This window comes from Antechinus flavipes, chromosome 4 (genome assembly GCF_016432865.1).
Source record: "Antechinus flavipes isolate AdamAnt ecotype Samford, QLD, Australia chromosome 4, AdamAnt_v2, whole genome shotgun sequence".
Lineage (NCBI taxonomy): Eukaryota > Metazoa > Chordata > Mammalia > Dasyuromorphia > Dasyuridae > Antechinus > Antechinus flavipes.
In genome coordinates, this window is record NC_067401.1 from 129939849 (window position 1) to 129961257 (window position 21409).

The 21409-nt window shown below is 39.8% G+C and overlaps 1 protein-coding gene across 1 annotated transcript in view; it reads left to right on the plus strand.

Moving 5' to 3' along the window:
- Positions 1 to 15744: 15744 nt before the first annotated feature.
- Positions 15745 to 21409, plus strand: part of MEOX1 (mesenchyme homeobox 1) — a 29214-nt gene continuing 23549 nt past the window's right edge. Inside the window, exon 1 of the mRNA XM_051994338.1 lies at positions 15745 to 16653. Coding sequence (XP_051850298.1) covers positions 16197 to 16653 — 457 coding nt within the window. The 5' untranslated portion in view covers positions 15745 to 16196. The remainder of the gene's footprint in view (positions 16654 to 21409) is intronic.

Here is a 21409-nt window from a genome sequence, read left to right on the forward strand (position 1 = left end):
TCCCTCCCTCTCTCAAAAATAGGCCTTGCTCCCTACTGTCCCTGAGGAAGATTGTCCACTGGCTTCTTTACAAGAAAAGATGGCCCTGCCATTGACCTGGTGAATGGGCATGGAGAGACATGATGTCACTGACCCAAAGCCTATGGTTCCTAGTCTTCTGGGGCAACTAATCAACTCCTGGAGGAGTTCCCAAGATTCTTTTAATGGGAGGTCACAAGAGCAGAACTATTTTCTTAATAATCTTTTTATTGTTGTTGGGTCATTTTTCGGTCATATCCGACTCTTTGTGACCCCATTTGGGATTTTCTTAGCAAAGATTCTGTAGTAGTTTGTTATTTCCTTGTCTGGGTCATTTTACAGATGAGGAAACTGAGGAAAACAGGGTTAAGTAACTTCTTCAAATTCACATATCTAACAAGCATCTGAAGCTGGATTTGAACTCAGGAAAATAAGGCTTCCTTGATTCCAGGCCCAATGCTCCATTCACTGCACCACCTAGATGCCCTCAACTTCTAATATGGTAAATATATTAATATATGTGTGTGTTCAGTTATTCTCAGTTATGTCCAACTCTTGGTGATTCCATGTGGGGTTTTCTTGACATCGATGCTGGAGTGATTTGCCATTTTCTTCTCTTTATAGATGAGGAAACTGAGGCAAATTGGATTAACTGATTTGCCCAGAGTAACACTGTTAATAAGTGTCTGAAGTCGGGTTCTCGGAATTCCAGGTCCTGCACTCTGTCACCATGTCAACAAGCTCCCCATCAATATATACAACCCATTTAAGCAAAGGCTCTTAGAGGGGTCCTCAATTTCTGAAAACATAAAGAAGTCCTGAAACAAAAAAGTTTGAGAGATGTTGCTCTAGGTTCTTAAACTGAGGTCCATGAACTCAAGTGGGAGAAGGAAGAGTTATATTTTTATTTCCACTAATCTCAAACTGAAAGTTAGCAGTTCCTTTAATTATAAATGTAAGCAATCAACATTATTCTGAGAAAGGGTCCGTAAGCTCTTGCCAGTGGCACCTACCAAAAAAGGCTCAGAACCTGCTCCAGAAAATCAAGAATAGTTCTTCCTATCTTTCCCAAGAAGCCTCATACAGGTGTGCCTCACTTTGTATAACATAAGTAAGTGTTCCTGAAAAGCTGGAACCACAGAGTCTTGGGTCTTTTCACTCAAACTTGAATTCAACTAACATAGGTATAAAAAGTTGCCATCCACTGACCAATATCTAGCACTCTCAACCAAGATAAGGTTGAAATGTGTTCATGATTTAAACATAAAGGGTGATACTATAAGCAAATCAGTAGAACAAGGGATAGTCTACTTCTCAGATCCGTGGAGAAGAAAAGAATTTATGGCCAAAGAAGAAATAGAGAACATGAAATGCAAAGTGGATAATTTTGATTACATTAAATTAGAAAAGTTTTGCACAAACAAAACCAATGCAGCCATGATTAGAAGGGAAGCAGAAAGTAGGAGGAAAAATTTTTACAGCCAGTGTTTCTGATAAAGGCCTCATTTCTAAAACATATAGAGAAATAACACAAATTTATAAGAATACAAGCCATTAATTAACAATTGTTCAAAAGAAACTGAAGCTAGGAAGCTAAAGTGATTTTCCCAAGATGACACAAGAAAGTAAGTGGAGAGATGGTTAGGGTTATGGTTAGGGTTAAGATTTAAATCCTGGTCTTCTAACTCTAGAGCCAGATTACCTAGTATAGGCATTTAACTGAGGCAGCTAGATACTGCAGATAGATAGAGCTCAATAGCTCAGCATCAGGAAACCTGAATTCAAATCCAGTCTCAGACACTTGCTAACTATATAGCCCTGGACAAGTTACTTATTTAGCTTAGTTTCTTATCTGTAAAATGGGGACACACTGAAGAAGGAAATGACAAATCATTCCAGTATCTTTACCAAGAAAATTCCAATAGTTAAAAGCCAATGGGATCACATAGAATTGGACGCAACTGAACAAAAAAGTATTTAAGTATTAATGGCTGCTGAATTTAGATGGATGAATGAATAAAGAAATAAATCTTAATGCCTCAGTTTCTCTAATTTTAATGTGCATTTGATGATCTGGCAGTTAACCAATCAAACAAGCACATAGTAAGCACCCATTGTGTTACAGGCATTGTATGAGACACTGAATATACAAAAGCAAAAATGAAATAGTCCCTGTGCTCAAGGAGCTAATATTCTATGAGAAAGACATATATGTGTGTGTATGTGTATATATGTAAGTATAAATATATATATATATATACATCATAACATATGCAATATAATTTATTATAATAAATATATATACACATATATGTATATAGGCGATAGGTTACAGTAAACACAAGATAATTATGAGAGGATAGAAGACAATGGCAAATTAAAGTCATTCCAGTTCCATATATCTCCTCTCCCCCTCTTCCCCACTATGTCCCACTTAATTCTGTCCAAGAGGCCATCATCCTTCCTCTGTGACCCCATTAATGAATACTGGCCCTTCTAAGCAATGTACTCAGATTCTCTCTCTTCATCCACTTCTACCTCCCTCTCCAGGACCAAAGGTTAAGACAAAGATTGGGAAGGCCACCCAGAAGGGGGAAAGGGAAGTATTTTGGGGAGACTCTTAGAATGGTAAAAGGGAACTCTGCTCTATAGGGAATATCCCCATACCCACACCCCCTTTCATAGCCCCTTATAAGTAATTCACAGCTGTGGTTTTCACTAGCATTTATTTCTTTTTTAAAAAATACTGCCGTGTAAACAGTGTCAGAAACGTGAGCCATTCCCACACTACATAAATCCTGGGGTTGCCAGCTCCTGTCCTATCTTGTTAGGCCACTTTCCCAAATAATTCCACTGTTGGCTCGCAGGCAAATGGTTTCAAAAACATGGGACAGGAGATTCCTGCAGAGGAGCCCCTGGGTCAGACTGATTGGGTCCCTGGTGGCTCCTGCATGGAGAGGAGAAGCCCAGCCTCGGCCAGCCCACGTCTGTCTTTAGTGTACTTATAAAGAGAGTCACAATAAAGGGGAAGGGCTGCTGTGGAACCCCTTTCTGCCTGCCACAGATATTTGGATCTGCCTTCACTAATATGACCTGAATCTCTTATATCCCTCCCATTCTGACCTTTATCGTTGGATGGAACCAGAAAAGACCTGTGATTAGATTCCACCTCTGACATAATACTAATTTGTGTGGCCACGGGCAAGTTTTTCATTGTGATAAAATAAGGAGAGCAATGGGTCTGAGATCAGGGACTTGAGTTTGAATTCATCTTCTATCTATATATCTTGGAATAAATCATTTGCATTCATAAAATAAAAGAGCAGGAACTGGGTAGGTGGAAATGTAAAGACAGAAAGAGGAAAGGAAGAAGGAAGGAAAAGAGATGAATGGATGAATGGATGGATGGATGGATGGATGAGTGGATGGACAGACAGAACGAATGAACATTTATTAAGCACTTATTAAGTGCCAGGCAGTGTGTTAAACTCTAATATATAAGAAATAAGCAACCAAAATAGCCCCTGCCTTCAAGAAGTATATACATTCTAGTAGGAAAAGACAACACATTAGGGGAACTTAAAAATGGGGTCAGAGGAAAAGGAAGGGTACCTAACTAAGGAATAGATTGAGGTGAAACATGGATATAGACAATGATATAAAATCAAAATAGAAATAGGGACCACTAAACCAAATATAAGGACGCCCACTGGCCATGTAATGTCAGAAAAAACATGTATTAACATTATCTGTATTCTATTGTATTTTTTAATCTCTTTTATTAAATATTTTGCAATTACTTTTTAAATTGTTTTATGATACACTCAAGAGTAAAGCAGATTGGTCTTGTTTGGCAACAATGCTGTAGACCTTCCTAAAATGGTGGTAGTCTTGAGATGCTCCCTAATATCCTTACTAACTGTAAATCTAACATAGTCTATAATCTATGAGGTATACATACAAATACACACCCATTAAGTGACATTTATTTTATGTTTTTAAGTTTCCTAAAGAACATAATCTCATTTGAGCCTCACAATAACACTTTGAAGTAGGTGTTACAGATAGTACATTATTATTATAATTTTTATTTTACAAATGGAGAAACTTGCCCTTGAAAGAGTATATCTAACATTGTGCTGCACCTGTGTCCTTGCCTCTTGCAGGGAAACATGCTCATTTCTGGGAGATTTGTTGTTTTGGGATAATGGTTTAGAAATAAGGGGGAGGTTGCATCCCTTTTACTTCCACCTATCCTGAGTGACCCACCAAGCCAGGATGAATGACACACTGTATCTTAAAAAGAGAACAATTCTGCCCCTTCTCTTTCTTGCTTGAATTCTTCTATGTAACTATGTAACCCTCCCTCTAGATTTTCTGTGATGGAATGAGGAGGGGCAGCGCCTTCCCCCCCATTTACCCTCAACTTTGGCACACCATAACCATCTCATTGTTCACTGAATTTACCGCATTGTCAGAAGTTAAATTTACTTTGATAAAAAAAATTTTTAATGCAGCAAGAGAAACACCACTGCCTCCTCTAAGATGACAGATTAATGAATATTTAGGAGGTAAAGACTAAATCGGAACAGGACCAGTCTGGGACAAAAATGTAAAGTTGGTGAAACTTTATATATACATATACATATACATATACATATACATATACATATACATATACATATACATATACATATACATATACATATACCGTGTTTCCCCAATAATAAAGCACTGTCTTATTGATTTTTTTGGACAGAAAAACACCAGAGGGCTTATTTTCAGGGGAGGGCTTATTTTAATGAACATTGACAGCAATTTTAATAAACAGGTAAATGTGAACAAAAAAAGTACCTTTATTCAATAATGATCATGTCATCTTCTTCAACAACATCGTCATAAGTGTCCATACCCTGAATTCCGTCCTGGATGTCTTGCGCCTCTATTTCCTTCAGAAGAAGTGGACCCAATCTGTCATGTCCAGCAATATACCTCTCTTTAAATGGACATGTCTTGTCCAGGTAACCTGCTCGTAGCGCCTTGGCGACACAGCTGTCAGTAATTTTATCCCATGACTTCTACACCCAAGTCACAACTTCTTGCAGACAGGGCTTCACAGAGTTTCCACGCTGATTTCTTTCCATTCTATTTTCAATGTAGTCATTGACTTCCATGCGCAAATGGTCCTTGAATGGCTTGTTTATTGCAATATCAAGGGTCTGAAGATAGGCAGTCATTCCTGCAGGAATCATTACTTGATCTATTCTTCTCTCTGCAAGGAAGTTCTTCATTTCTTTAGCACGGTGAGTGCTGGCTGAGTTCTTCTTTTATCCTCCATCATGCCCCCTGAGTTCTTCTTTTATCCTCCATCATGCCCCATTTATCCTCCATCATGCCCCCTCACTCCTGCTTATATACCGGGTTTTTATGTTGTCCTGCCTCAGCTCTCCTCAGCAGCACTGCTCTCAATGGCACCAGCAAGCAAATCACTGGGGAAGAACAGGATGACACGCTCACTGCTGCAGCTCTGATTGGATGCAGCTCAGAGCGTGGCGTGCGTTTCACCCCAGGGTGGGGGGGAGGGGATGGTGCATACAGAGGGTACCGTAATGTAGCATGTAGCGCAGGGGATCACCTTCACTACAGTAGCAATCTCAATAGGGCTTATTTTCGGGGGAGGGCTTATTTTAGAGGAATCTTACACAGTAAGGGGAGGGCTTATTTTTGGGATAGGTCTTATTATCGGGGAAACACGGTATATATAATAGAGCCTTCAGATCCCTCCATAGTCTCTCTTCCCCTCTCATCTCCTGGACCTGAATCTCTCCTACTATTTTCTCTGTCTTCCCATATTTTATTTTTCTTAACAAGCATTTATTTTCTTTCCCTTTTATTCCATTTCCACTTTAAAAAAGAAAGAAAAAGAAAATCCATGTAGCAGACAAGCAAAACAAATTCCCACATTAGCCATATCCAGAAACATATATTTCATTCTACATCATGAATCCATCTCTTCTTTGTCAGGAAGAAGATAATACATTTCATCATGGGATCCTTTGGGATCATGACATTGATCAGAGTTCTTATGTCCATAAAAGTCATTTATTTTTATAATACTGTTACTTTGTAAATTGTTCTCCTGCTCGCTCTGCATCAGTTCATGCAAGTCTTCTCAGGTTTCTCTGAGTGTATTGCTTTCATATTTTCTTATCACACAGTAGTATTATACTGCATTCACATGCTGTAATTTATTCAGCCAGTTCCTTAATTGATGGGTACCCTCTTCATTTCTGATTATTTACCACTGTAAATTGAGTTGTTTTCAAAATTTTTATGTATATGGTTCCTTCTCCTCTTTTTTGATACAACTAGGGTAAAGGCTTAGTAGTGATAGGACTGGATCAAAGAACATGTACAGTTTAGTGCATGGGAGCTATGCACAGGGCATATCTCCAAATTGCTTTCCAGACTGGCTGGACCCAATTCATAGCTCCATCAACAGTGTATTAATGTGCCTCTTTTCTCATAGCCTCTCCAACATTTGTCATTTCCCTTTCCTGTATAATCTCTGCCAAGCTGGTGGGTATGAGGGGAAACCTCAGTTACTTTAATGTGCATTTATCAAATTATTAGTGGTTTAGAACATTTTTCATATGGCTATGGATAACTTGGATTTCTTCCTCTGAAAACTTCCTGCTTATATCCTCTGACCATTTTAGCAAATGGCAATCCCCTCATTTTTGGTTGTTGTTGAGACAGTTATTCAGTCATATCCTATTCTTCATGACTCCATTTGGGGTTTTCTTGGCAAAGAAACTGGAGTAGTTTTCCATTTCCTTCTCCATCTCATTTCTAGATGAGAAAACTGAGACAAACAATGTTAAGTGATTTGTGCGGGATGACATAGTAAGTGTATGAGGCTGGATTTGAACTCATAAGGAGGAACCCTAACTTCAAACCCAGCTGGCTCTTTTAGTCTAATCTAGATATGTGCTCATCTTTGTCTGAAATGGTACTGAGCTTCCAAATGATCTCCTAGGGGATATAGGGTAGCCAGGCCCAGGGTCAGAATATCCAAGAGAGTGGAGAGTTCAACAGTGACAGTAGCTATAGAAAAGTGGAAGGGTGAGGATTGAGAAAAGGCCATGGGATATAGCAACTAAGAAATCACTGTCAACATTGGAGGAAGCATTTTCAGTCAAGTGGCAGGAGAGGTAGATAAATTGTAAGGCACTGAGAAGTAAATGAGAAAAGAGAAAGTCAGGCAACAAGCATAAATGGCTTTTTTTCTGGGAAGAAATGATTACAAGAAACAGCATGCCTTTCTCAAGAGCAAGTGAAATACAAATTAATCTTATTTCCTTTTTGACAAAGTTACTAGGTTGGTAGAACAGGGAAATATAAATATAGTTTAACAAAATTTTAGTAAAACATTTGACAAAGTCTCTCCTGCTATTCTTGTGGGAAAGATGAAGAGGTGTGGAACAGGCAATAATATAATTACGTAAATTTGGAACTGATTGAACAGTTGGACCCAAAGAGTAAACACTAATGATTTGATGACAGCTAGGAAGGAAATTTCATGGAAGGGTCCAAAGATCTCTGCTTGGCCCTATGCTATTTAACATTCTTGTAAATGACTTGGACAAAAGCATAGATGGCATCATGCTCTGATTAGATGGCATCAGATTTACAGAAGACATGAAGTTTGGAAGGAATAGCTAACATTGGATAATAACCAGAATTCAGTGTGATCTTTACAAACTAGAATATTAGGCCAAATCTAATATAGTTCAGTTGATGATTGTATGTAATATAATAGATGAATGTAAAGTAGTACATCCGGACTCAAAAAGTCAACTTTACAAATACAAGATGTGGGGTACAACTAGACAATAGTGCATCTAAAAAACATAAGAGATTTTAACGAACTCACTCAATATGAGTTAGTTGGGTCATCATGGCAACTAAAAGATAATTTTATTTTCTGCTGCAGTTCAAAAGGAATAACATACAGAAACATGAAAGCGATAGATTCATTGTGCTTTTTCTTGCTCAGAACACAAATGGAGTATTGTGTTCAGTTCTAGGTGTCAAATTTTATGAAGGGCTTTGACAGCTCCACAGCAGGACAGCCAAGATGGAGAAAAGCCTTGAGTTCATTCTATATGAGAACTGTTTGAGAGAATAGTTGAAAGCTTAAAAAAAAAGGAGGATTTATAAAGGACATTATAGTTTTCTTCATATAATTGAAAGATTATCACCTAGAAAAGAGAATAGACTTGTTCTGCCTGACCCCAGTGAGCAGAACTAGGAGCCTTGGGTGATAGATGTAAAGAAACAAATTTAAAATTGATGTAAAGAAAAACTTCCTAGCAATCACAGCTCTCCCAAAGTGAATTGAGCTGCTTTTGCATGTGTTGTGCTCCTCTTGATTGAATGTCTTCAAGGAAAACTTCAGTGACATCTTTTTGGGGACAATACATACAGGCTTTTTGTTCAGATATGAATGAGGCAGGTAAGTGGCTTTTGGAGGGCCTACAAGTAGGAATACCTAAATTCAAATCTGGTTCCAGACACTTACTAGGTGTATGACCCTGGACAAGTCACTAAACTCTGCCTCAGTTTCTTCATCTGTAAAATGAGTTAGAAAAGGAAATGGCAAACCACTCTAGTATCTTTGCCAAAAAAAACTCAAATGGGATTTTAAAGAGTTGTACACAACTGAAAAATACTGAAATGAGTTGGACTAATTAATCTCTGAGATCCTTTCCAATTCTATGATTCTGAGAGTAATTAACCAGTAAGAAGAGAATGATCCACAACATTAAATGTTGTAAAGAGGTCAAGAAACAAAAGGACCAGAAAAAATCCCTTTGGGTTTAGTGATTAGAGGTGAGAGCTGCCTTCTGAAAGAGCAATTTCAGTAGATTTGGAGGGAACAGAGGTCAAACCACAAAGGGCTGAGGAGACAGTACATCTCAATGGAGAAGCAATAATTATAGTTTTGAAGATGTGAAAGGGCAAGGGAAGAGTAGTTAGATGAAGTAGAAGAGTTAAGGAAAAATCTTTTTTAGGACTGAGGAAATCTCCCAAATTTTCAGGTAGATAGAATGAAGCCATTAGGAAGGAATGAAGAGGCAAGGAAAGAAGAGGATGGCTGGGGAGGAAGGGGCGGTTGGGGTGAGAAGTTGACTAGTATTCTAAGAGAATGGTCAGTGAAATATTAAAATGTCTGACCATCAAATGAAAGATGCATTGGGAGACAAATTAAAGCGAGAAGAAAGCAGAAGACTAGAGATGGGTTAACGAATCAGAAGTCATAGTGAAGATAAAGAATAGGTTTAGTTTGAATGAGGGAATGGCAAAAGTGAAAGGAAAAGTAATTGCTCATTGGAAAGTAGGATTTGAAAACTTGAGATCTTTTATTTTATGAGGAAGAGAGCTCTAAGAAATGGTCACCCCAGAGTGAGGTTGAAAGAAGAGTGGAAGAATAGAAAAGGTTAAGGACACATTAAGATGGAGGTCACGTTTTATAATCATAAAATGTTATGAAAACATTCTCCATTATTTCAGGAGGTCTTCAGTCTCATCCTTGTGGGATTGCCTCCAGCGAAGCAGTTCCTAGCTTAATTGTGCCTGTTCTTTCTATAAGACTCTGGTTCCTATATTCTCATTAATCTCCCAATCTCTTGGCATTATATGTGAACAATAGAACAAGTAGGCTGTCCATTAGTTATCTTTCTTTTTTTAAAAATAATAGCTTTTTATTTTCAAAATATATGCAAAAATTGTTTTCAACATTCACCTTTGCAAAACCTTGTGTTCCAAATTTTTTTCCTTCCTTTCCCTTCCCTACTCCCTCCACTAGAGAACAAGTAATCCATATGTTAAATATGTACAATTATTCTATACATATTTCCACATTTATCATACTGCACAAGAAAAATGAGATCAAAAAAAGAAAAAATGAGAAAAAACAAAAAGCAAGCAAACAACAACAAAGGTGGAAATACTATGTTATGGTCCACATTCAGTTCCCTTAGTCCTCTCTCTGGATGCAGATGGCTCTCTCCATCACAAGTCTATTGGAACTGGCCCGAATCACCTCATTGTTGAAAAGAGCCATGTCCATCAAAATCATCAGTTATCTTTCAGTCTCAGTACGTGATCAGCCCATCATTTTTGTAGAGTTTTGGAGGGTCATGTTTCTCTGAAACCATCTATTCCAACAGGAAAAAGTGCCAACTGGATTCAAAAAACAACTGGACTTAAATTCTTCCCCTAAGGCTTATTTCATATGATCCTTGGCAAGTCCATAAAGCTTCTTAGGTTTCATTTTCCTCATCTGTAAGGTGAAATGTTCGACTTGATGATTTCTGAGTTCCCTTTTAGTTCCATATCTGTGATCCTCAATCTCATCCTTTACACTTGAATAATCCTTTCTTTGTAACATGTCACAACCAGCTTTCCTTAATCCTACTTTCATGTTTGCTCTACCGACTTCCTCCTCCCCCTTCATTTCTTAAAAAAGGATTTTATAATTAACATTCCCAGCAATCTCTGAGTGATCCTCAACTCCAGTTCATCAGGAATGATAGAATTCCATATTTCATGGTCATTCACTATCACCAGGAGAATACTGATGAAAATGGGTCCTTGTTCCAAGATGCTTAGGATTTACATGAACTGATGCAGAGTGAAATGAGCAGATACAGAAAAACATTGTACACAACAACAGCAATATTGTATGATGATCAATTGTGAATGACTTAGCTATTATCAGCAATCCATTGATCTAAGACCATTCTGAAGCACTCACAATGAAAAATGCTATTCATCTGTAGGGAAAGAACTGATGGTATCTAAATGCAGATCAAAGCATACCTTTTTTATAACTTCCTTTTTTTTCTTTTTTGGGTTTTGGGGAAAATTCATGTTTTTTTTTACAACATAACCAATATGGAAAAAAACCTTAGGGGGAAAAAAGCATTTATTAAGTACCAACTATATGTCATGCATTATGATAAGGTTATTATTTCATTTTATTTCATTTGAACCTCACAACAATCCTGAGAAGTAGGAATTATTTTTATTCCCACTTTATGAATAAGGAAACTGAAGGACTGGAGTTGAGGATTACTCAAAAGTTGCTGGCAATATTGATAGCTGTGTGACCCTGGGCAAATCATTTAATTTCTACTGCCCCAGTTACACAGTTAGCACCCAGCATATAAAGTATAAGGGATTGTTATTCTTATTGTTGTTGAGCCATTTCAGTCATGATCCTTTGTGACTCCATTTGCCATCTCTTTCTCCAGCTCATTTTATAGAATAGGAAACTGAAGCAAATAGGAACAAGTGACTTGCCCAGGGTCACACACCTAGTAAGTGTCTGAGACTAGAGTTGAACTTGTGGCTCCAGAGCCCACATTCTATCCACTCTACCTCTTTGTTGCCTCATATTATTTTTGTCCGTGGATTTGGAATCTAATCAATATGAATGTTCCCTCTAATGATGCAGATTATAATTCATCTATACCTGTCTATCCTCTGTGACACTTGACTCTGCCCTCCCATAATTTTCTTTCTCTTGTTATTTTGTTTTGTTTTTGAGAGGGAATCGGAGTTAAGTGACTTGCCCAGGGTCACACAGATAGGAAGTAGTAAGTGTCTGCAGTCGGATTTGAATTCAGATTCTCCTGACTTCAAGACTGGTGCTCTAGCCCCTGCACTACCTAGTTGCCCCTCCCATAGTTTTTCTAAACAGAATTTATTCAATGTGCTGGACACAGCACCTTTCCTTGCTTTCTCTTGACATCGCAAAGTCAACAGCACATTGTTTATTGATTATTCTTTACTTTTTCCACACAACCAATTCATTTTCTTTTCCAACCATACATTCCCTTATTGACATCCTTATTCCAGTTCTTCTTCTAGGCTCCTTGCACTGTTTTGCAGTCCATTTACTCACCCTGAGCCCTGCCATTGCTGGCTGAATGATTATGATGATAATCATTTGTGCATAATCAGTAATATTAGCTCACTTTAGTATAGTGCTTTAAAGTTGACAAAGAACTTTTGAGAAAATATCAAGTTCCTGGGAACTCCTTGGGTATTATGGACCAATATGCTCATCTTCTCTCATCTTCTTCATTCATTCATCATTCTCTGCTCTCTGGTTGCCAATAACTCACATTTGTGTCACTATACCGCAATGATTCTACCAGGATGAATCAGAATGGTCCCACTTGACTGACTCCCGTCTCCCTTCCTCCCATGGCCCTAACAAAGTGGGATTGTTGGGTTTGGCATCCATAGCTCCTTTCTTGGAAATCTCTAGTTCGGTTTGTTGGTTCACTAAGGGATTTTCTTTTGCAAACAATTGTTTTCCATCCATCTTGGCCTCTTATCCAGACCCAGATATTGACAAGAGAAATGTTGACTTTAAGAAGGTTAAAGGTGCCAGTCCCAGCAGCATCTAACAAATGGGTTTCAGTGACAAGGAGGAATTGTTGTTTTTTTCTGGTTTCAGAAGAGCCAACTGTCAGGAAGATGTAGAGGGCAAACAACACCCCTGGAGGGGCGGCTGACAGACACAGGCAGCTGCTGAGGGTGTCAGGGGGCTGCAGGGCCAGTGCGTTCTCACCATAAGAACACTGCCCTCTGCCCACCTACTTCTCCTCTATGTATCCCACCGTTCACATCCCATTCCATAGTCCTGCTGCCAAGCTCCAGGGGGAAAGAGAAAGCAGAGAAGGGCATTTATGAGGGACAAACCAGTCTGGACAATTCAGGCTAATGGTTGAGTACTCTGGGTAAATCAACCACTCAAGCTCCGGTCAAGGGCCCAGTCACAGCCATTCCTGGGTCAATAAGCCTGATTTTGAAAAGCTTTCCGGTGTTGCTCAGGAACATTTCCTTTCTATCCTCCCATACATGACTTTCAGAGCTCACAATCAGATACTATTCCCTTAGACTTCCCTCTTCCCTCTTTCTTCCTTTAAAATGAATGCAATCATGTGGTTTATTTTTATAGGCTACGGTTCAGAACCACAGAGACAGTGGGGTGTAGTGGTTAGAGTACTGGACTTGTTATCAGCCCTTATGACAGATGTGCTCGGGGTGAGAGACATCCAGCCAGGCCTGTAGGTCTATTCCAACCAGGAAAAGCTATATTAGAGAAAGTCAACAAGGAGAAGCTACCTTTATTATCTCACGGAAGGGCCTCCCTGTCCAGAGATTGAAGCTAATAGGCAGAGGGAGTCAGGTCTTTATTGCAGATATGCAATAGCCCAGCAGGCTTTAGGTATTCTCTTGCTTCCAGGGAATGGCTGTGAGCCTTCTTCTAGGTATGTTCAATTATAATAGTAACAACAACAATGATGATAATAAGAGGTAATATGGCAAAAGTGAGAGGATAATAATAATAATAATAGAGAAGCAAAACCAGTGTTCAGGTCTTGCCTTTGACACATCCTGGCAGACAGTATGACCCTGGGCAAGGACTTTATCTCTCCGCACCCACAGGCAACAGAATGACAGCTGCTGATCTGCAATTGGTAGAGGCATTTTCCTCACTGGGAGTGCCCCATAGCAATGCAATCACAAGTCCTATGTAACAGTAATAATAGCTGACATTAATATAGGGCTACAGGGTTTCCCAGGCAGTTGTTGTCAACTATTATATCATTTGATGCTGGGTCACAACAACCCTGAAAGAGTCATCTATAGCACAGATATTATTCCCATTTTATAGCTAAGAAAACTGAGACTCTAGAGGTTAGATGACCTGGTTGGGATCATATAACTAAGGAAAGGCTGAGAGTTTGAATCTAAGTTTCACTTGAATTCACCACATACTACTTTGCAACACTTTTTTATGACAGGGGAATCCCATTGCCTTCTGCACCATTATATATGTCATTCTCACATCCTGGAATTCCCTTTCCCACTTCTTTGATACCAGCCTATGCCCCTCATCTCCTTCCAAAGCCATTTCCTTCCAGGAAGTCTTTCATGAGGAGCTGCACCTGCCTTTGGTCTCATGTTTACACTCGGTCCCCTTAGTTCTAAAACACTCAGTTTACACCACATTAACCTGATAATCCCCTTTTTCATTTAGGTATGTACCACTTTCCCAACTAAGTTATTCAGTCCCCGAGAAAAAAAATTGCTGTCTTTTTCTTACCTAAACTTTACAAGTAGGAACTCTTGTAATACCATGCATCCTCCCCCTCCCACATACATATACTCACTCATTACTCAATGCTGTTCAGTGCCCTGCACGCACCAAGGGCTCAATATGTATTAATTAAGTCACTGACTCAAGCTTCCATATTGTCTTAAAAGGTATGACTCCCCAACCAACTCTGCAATGTCTGCCAAATGAGAAAGCCCCCACCCCCTACCACCGACTCTCCTGTCAAGCCACAGAGCTAAGATCTCTGTAGTTCCCAGCATGGGGGATCCCTGGGTCTGCATGATAACAGCAGAGACAAAGTTAAAAGCCTAACCTCCAGACATGGGGCTGTCTACATTTTCTGCACCCAGATCCTACTGCTTCTGCCCATGGAGACATTCCAGATGGCACTGGCTGCCCAGCTCCCCATTAGAACGAGAGGAGTTCTGCTCCCCATGTGTTCAGTGTTATTTCTCTAAGAAATTACAGTAACTTTTCAGGAATGCTGCAGTGCATGGAGCATTACATGGAATGATGTACTTGATTGAAAAATCACTCAGGGAGTGATATCTCCCCAGGAGATCTCAGATCTCCATTACCAGCTAGTCCCAGAAATTCATTCCTAAGGTGAGTAGATGATGGGCTGGGAAAGCCCACGAGCATATTCTGGCTAGAATACTGGAGTTCATAGTAATATTATAAGCAAGAGTCTGGGCACAATTTATAATCCCTTTGCCAAAGATAACTGCTTTGGAGAAGTCGGGTCTCCCCCCATCCCCTTTTCCATCACAGATGGTAAAAAGCATTGACCATGAAAAAGGCAAGTCTGAGGGAACCAAAAGATGGGGGAAGTGGAAAAGGAAAGCAATATGGAGGCAGAGGATACCTTCCATTAGAACTCAGGAAATTCCTGCTCCTATTAATGTGAGGAAGAACCATTTCTGCTACCTATAAAGCAAACCGGTGAGAATGACAGTCTATTGATAGGAAGGAAGGTATCAATTCTTGTGTCAAGTTTCTGGGAAGAGCAGAATGGCTTTCAACAACTCTGTCTTTATATAACTAGATTAAACCATGGTCTTCTATCAAGACTTGGGCAAAAGTCTTAGAAATAATTCTGACTTTTGGAGTCTCGATGAGAACGGTCTTTAAATCAAATGCAGTCAGCAAGCTTGTCTCTTGCTTCTTATTCCCTGGAATTTGGCATCCGATGGATTCTGGATCTGGTTTAAGGCTTTTTCCAAATCCAAGACTTGGGGAATTTTGTTAACAGTGCAATAAAAATAACTTAATAGTGTTACAGGGAAACATGAAAGACTTTCTGTGTGTGTGCTGCTCTCTCCCGTTTTAAAAAAAATACATACAATGTTTCTTTAAAAAGTCTCCATCTGCAAATCCCATTAGATGTGCATATAAGGTTTCTGATGATTAATAGCTGACTGCTTTGCTTTGGTTGGAGGATCTAATGTGTGCAGGTTAACCCCTCCTTCCCCTCTCTCACATTTCACTTCAGAAACTTGTCATTCTCTCCCCACCACAGCATTTAAAAAGTGTCTCCCCAGCCCCCCCTGTCCAGCCTCTCACAGGAGTCTCAGGGCCTTGGGAAGTGCATTTGGGCTGGGCTGCTAGCGACTCCTACCCAGCTGGTGGGTCTGAGCCAGGACAGTGAAAATGTTCATTGACATCCACCGCTTCCCAACAAATACATTTACAATAGAACCAAAATAAACAGGCTGACTCTTTAGAAGGTGGGAAGTTAGGAGCTGAAGTTTTATATAGGTGGAGAGAGAAAGAAGTGGAGATATATTTGATTTTTTTTTTGTAAGTAAAGGGAGAGATTTGTTTGTTTGGGGGTTGTCTGGGTGGGTGTTCTGTTGTCTTAGGTGGTTTGTATTTTTTTTTTTTGTGGTTTCCTTTTAAAAAAAAATCTGAATTAAAAAGGGTAAAAACTGAACTCGTGGGAGGACTGAGCACAGCACAGCAGCCGGAGACGCAGATGGATTCAGCAGCCAACAGCTGTATGAGGGGCCCCCATTCTCCAGCCCCACTGTGGGGCTGCCTGCGGAGCCCCCATTCCGAGGTCAGCGGGCCCATGGCACTGCCCCACTACCCTCCTGCTCCATTCTCCTTCCACCAGAAACCAGACTTCCCAACGTATCCTGACTTCTCTGCCTCTTGCTTGGCCGCTGCACCCCACAGCCTGCCCCGGGAGGAGAGGCTCCTGGCTGACCAGCACCCTGCCTTTCCACAGCCCCCTGACTGGCACTTCCCGGGCTCTGAGGCACGGAGGAGGCTCACCCCAGGCCCAACCTTGAGTTCTGGGGAGGTGGGTGAGAGCAGCCCTGGCCTCATGGATGCTCATGTAGGGAGCCTGGAGGAGGACTATGGGGTCCCTGGGACCACTGCCAGTGAAACTGAGAAAAAATCCGCAAAAAGGAAAAAGGAGACCTCAGGTAAGTGCCATAGGGGCGATGGGAGGGACAGATGGATACTTAGAAACTGTGTGACTTTAGGCAAAGTGTTCAGCCTCTCTGGGCCTAGCTCCTGGTCTGTAAAATCAGAATAATTACTCCAAGGCAGAGGGCTGGGTGGGATGGTCCCTTAAAACTTTGTCTAGTTTGAAGACCTACTACTCTAGAATTCTACACCATATGGAAACACCGTGACAAGGAAAGAGTTTGCTGAGAAAGGAAGGAAAGGCAATTTCTAGGGTCTAAATCCTGCCAAATAGTCTCTTGACCCAAGGGAAGGGATAGACAGCCAAGTGGAAGTGAAGCTAAGGGGAAAAAAAGAGACTGAAATTGCTTCTTCAGGTGCTACCTCAATACCTTTGAGTCACCTTTCTCCCTGGCTTGCTTGACCCCCACCTACCGCCAAATAAATCCTAAATCCTAAGGCAGAGTCCATGTAGTTGGCCCTTAGAGAAGCAAGTGACCACTTGCTTAAACCCATGTCTTCTTGGAGTGACAGTCCCACCTTTGACAATTATTAGCATTTGAGTCTTCAATAAAGACTCTCCATCTAGCAATTTTGATTGTCAACCCAAATCAAAGCCAGCGGCAGAGCTAACTGCAAGAGAATGAATAGGGGAATAGAGGCTAGGGGAAAGATGGGATTCAGAGGGGCTGGGAGAGAGGAAGTAGAAATCAACATAAAATGCGATGTCCCCGAGTGATTTAAAGAAGGGTTAATCAAGGTCAGAATCCCATGAACCTGGTGAAAGGGGTAAGGATTCCAGAATCTCTGAGTTGGAGGGGACCTCGAAGGTCGTCGAAATCCAACCCATAACCGGAAAAGAATCCTGTCTTCCACATACCAGATGAATGGTCATCCAGCCTGTGCTTGAAGACCTCCAGTGAGAATGAACTCAATACCTCCTGCAGTAGCCCATGTCACTTAAGTATGACTAATTGTTAGGAAGTTTTTCCTTACAACATGTCTAAAGCGGTTTCTTTGCAACTTGCAAATGTTGCTCCTAGCTAATCGATAAAAGGGAGATATAAAAGAGGCTGGGACTAGCACAGGAGCAGGAATGAATGGGTGCTGGGATATCGCTGGGATATCAGTGCTACAGAATGGACTGGCATGAGACAGGGAATGCCATAGAGGTCTTCCTCTTCTCTCACCCTGGCACAAACAGGGGGAAGGTGATATCACTTTATGCCCAAGTATCCAAAGAACAAACTTATTTATCACAAAAACATAGGTGACTGGCCTAAGGGCCTGCCCAGGATTGGAATCAGGCTCAGAAAAAAAACTATTTCATTGTGAAAAATGCAATATAGTGTTTTAGGGAATCTTCGAGTTGGATGGACGTCAGAAATGCTCAGAACTAAAGGCAAATGGGCAGATTGAGCCTTAGAGTGGACACTGATGACAAAGCTAGTAATTTATATGGTACTGAAGGACTAGAATTACCTGATAGAATAGTTTTGGTGATGCCTTAAATGAATCCTTCTTTTGTCATTATTCAGTTGTATCTAACTCTTTGTGATCCTATTTGAGATTTTGTTGGCAAAGACACCGGAGTAGTTTTGTCATTTCCTTCTCCAGCTCATTTTACAAATGAGGAAACTGAGGCAAACAGGGTTAAGTGACTTGCCCAGGGTCACATAACTAGGAAGCATTTGAAGCCAAATTTAGACCTAGGAAAATGAGTCTTCCTTAATTTCAGATCCAGTACTCTATCCATTGCACTGCTCGGCCATCTCCAAAATTAATCACTAGTCGTACGAATATTTTCCATTGTGATAATGATATTCTAGTACAACTAGGATCTTTGCTGTCATAATTTCCCCAGCAATGTATTCTAGAGTTGCAGTGGAAAATCTATCTATGATGGGAAATTGATTCTTTTCCATCTTCTTTCATTACTACTTTCTTCCCCCCACTTTACTTCATTTTCCTTATTTCTCCTAACCAAAAATAGCATTTAGTGGGTCTATAGTACACCAGTCTGATTTTATCTGGAGGATCCCAAATGAATCCTACATCACTCCCCTCTCGAAAAAAAAAAAAAAAAAAAAAAAAAAAAAACAACCCTCAGACCTTGGCAGATTTTATAAATTACCAAAGAAGTCATTCCCTAATATAAACTTGCCAGTGAAATTATCTATATAAATTACTTTGCAAAGTTTAAAGTGCTACATAAATGTTAATTATTTCTTCTTATTATTTCATTCTTCTCACCTTTCTGTTCCATGGAGTTCAGATAGAAATTGTCCTGGAACAAGTTGTTAGCTTGCCATTTATTCTTGATGTTTAATGTTCAGCAAATTATTGTGTATCTGAATAGAATGATGGAGTTTTCATTGAGTGAAAGGTTTTCTATTTTTCTATTATTTATTATTTTCATATTATTGCCTTATCATTCTCTATTACTGTCATTATCATTATTCCCTATCTAGATTGGTGCTCAGATAGGCAATACAGTCTGCTACCTGAATTGGGTTCAAGAGTTTTCAGGGCATGATGGATCTGGCCAGACTTGTGTCCCAGTGGCTTAGGTTTAAATAACCTGTGCATTCCTTCCATGACTTATCAGAGCAGGACAGAACTGAAGCAAATTTTCACATGGATATCTTTGTGAGTGTGGTAAGGGAAGAGAGAAGGAATCTATGATTTCATCAGCTTAGGAAACTTTGTTGTTGTTATTCAGTCATGTCCAATTTTTTATGACCCCATTTGGGATTTTCATGGCAGAAATGTTGGAGTAGTTTGTCATTTCCTTTTCCAGCTCATTTTCCAGGTGAAGAAACTGAGGCAGAGTTTAAGAGACTTGCCAAAAGTCACATAGCTAGTAAGCATCTGAGGTCAAATTTGAATTCAGGTCTTCCTGACTCCAAACCCACTAAATCACCTAATTGCTTAGGAAATAATCTTCATTAATAAAATCTGTAATTTATAGTTTTAGAAAGTTGCCTCAGGCATAAAGGTGCTTACTGTCAAACAGTCATTATGTGCCAGAGGCAATACTTGAACTCTCTCTAGCTTCAAAGTTGGCTATCTAGATACAATGCTATGCTGCCTCACCACATGATGCTCAAAACAATTAAAGCTCCAAAGAAATAATTTCCTTTATTTCAAAAAATGGCATGTTTTAAGTTTTTTAAAACTGCTTTTCATTAAACAATCTTTGGGATCTCAATTAGGTATAATGCTTTTGCACATACCAATAGATTTTCCCCAAATGTATTCCTATTTGCTAAACAGAGGTGACCCTTTAAAGCCTCAGTGAAATAAGTAATCTGAATAACCTCCCTCCTGTCCCTTCCCACTTTTACTAGAGCTCTGTGAGTTAAGGTATAGATTCCCCTTGTCTTCATCCAGAGATTCTAAGTAAGTCAGCTCCAGCACTAAATTGGAAAGATCTTATTTTGTATTCTCACTATTTCTCCTCCATCTCTCAGTTCTCTGTAAAGGGAGGTTATATGTGTCTCCCAATGGAACAGTGAATGAAAACAAACTTGGGATGGGACAGGGAAAACCCAATGGTTGGTCAGGATTTGACAAATTTGCTCCAATTATTTTTCATTGCTATAGATAGTCAAGCAATCTTGCTTAGTGCTCGCAAATGGCAAGGGTACTTCATTGAGTTGGGTTGAATGCTCCTCTGTGTTATTCTGGTTTTATTATTATACAAATAACACATGGAGTAATTTTGTTTAGAAAGTTATTGCAATAACAAGGTCTCCATCCACGGAGGTGATGTTGCTGAGCGGCCATCAGGAGACCATATGTTCCAAGTTGTTTTTTCTGTTGAAGATTGGGTTAGTGCCGTTGTCTGTTCCTCCTTGGGAAAAACAGCACATATTTATGAGGTGAGGCTGTCAGTGGCCCTGGTATTTCATTTGCTCCCATATTGTCCCAGAAATACTATTCAGCCCAACACAGGAGATGCTGTCTTATGTTTAAAAAATATAATAATAACAACGACAACATTTATATAATGCTGACTATGTGCCAGGCACTGTAATAGCTAGCTTTAAAGTCTACAAAGCACTTCACAATTATTATCTTATTTGACCCTCACAACAACTGGGGAACATGTGCTGTTATTATTCCCATTTTACAGTTGAGGAAATTGAGGCAGATAAAGAGTGAAACGACTTGTGCATAATCAACTGTCTTTCTGACTGGAGGTCTAGTTCTATCCACTAAACCTCTCTGTGTGTGATATAGCAGAAAGGATGCAGGAATTGCAATCAGAGGACCTGAGTTGAAATCTTAGTTCCCCTACTTATTACCTCTATGATCTTTGGCAAATTCCTTAACATCCCTAAATTTCAGCTTTCCTCTTCTATAATTGGAGAGGATTCTATGTTAAATACCAAATGATTGCCTGAGAGGCAGTGTGATATAGTGGAAAGACTGCAGGCTCTGGATTAAAATCTTACTTCTGATGCTTACCAGCTATGTGATCTTGAGCATGCTGCTTAATTTTAATGAGACTCATTTTCCTCAAAAAAATAGGAGGTAGAATTGGATGACCTTAAAGAACTTTCTGTTTCAAATATATGACCCTATGACCTCTAATATCCCTTTTAGCTCAAAATCCATGATCAAAATACAAATTTTCCCCAAACTGAGCAGGTACGTTTCAGTTCCAAACAAACAAAACTTATCTCAGAGACAATACTTCTACCCCTTCCCACTACTCCTACCACTGACCCCAAGTAACTCAACATGTGGTTATCTCTCATCTCCAGC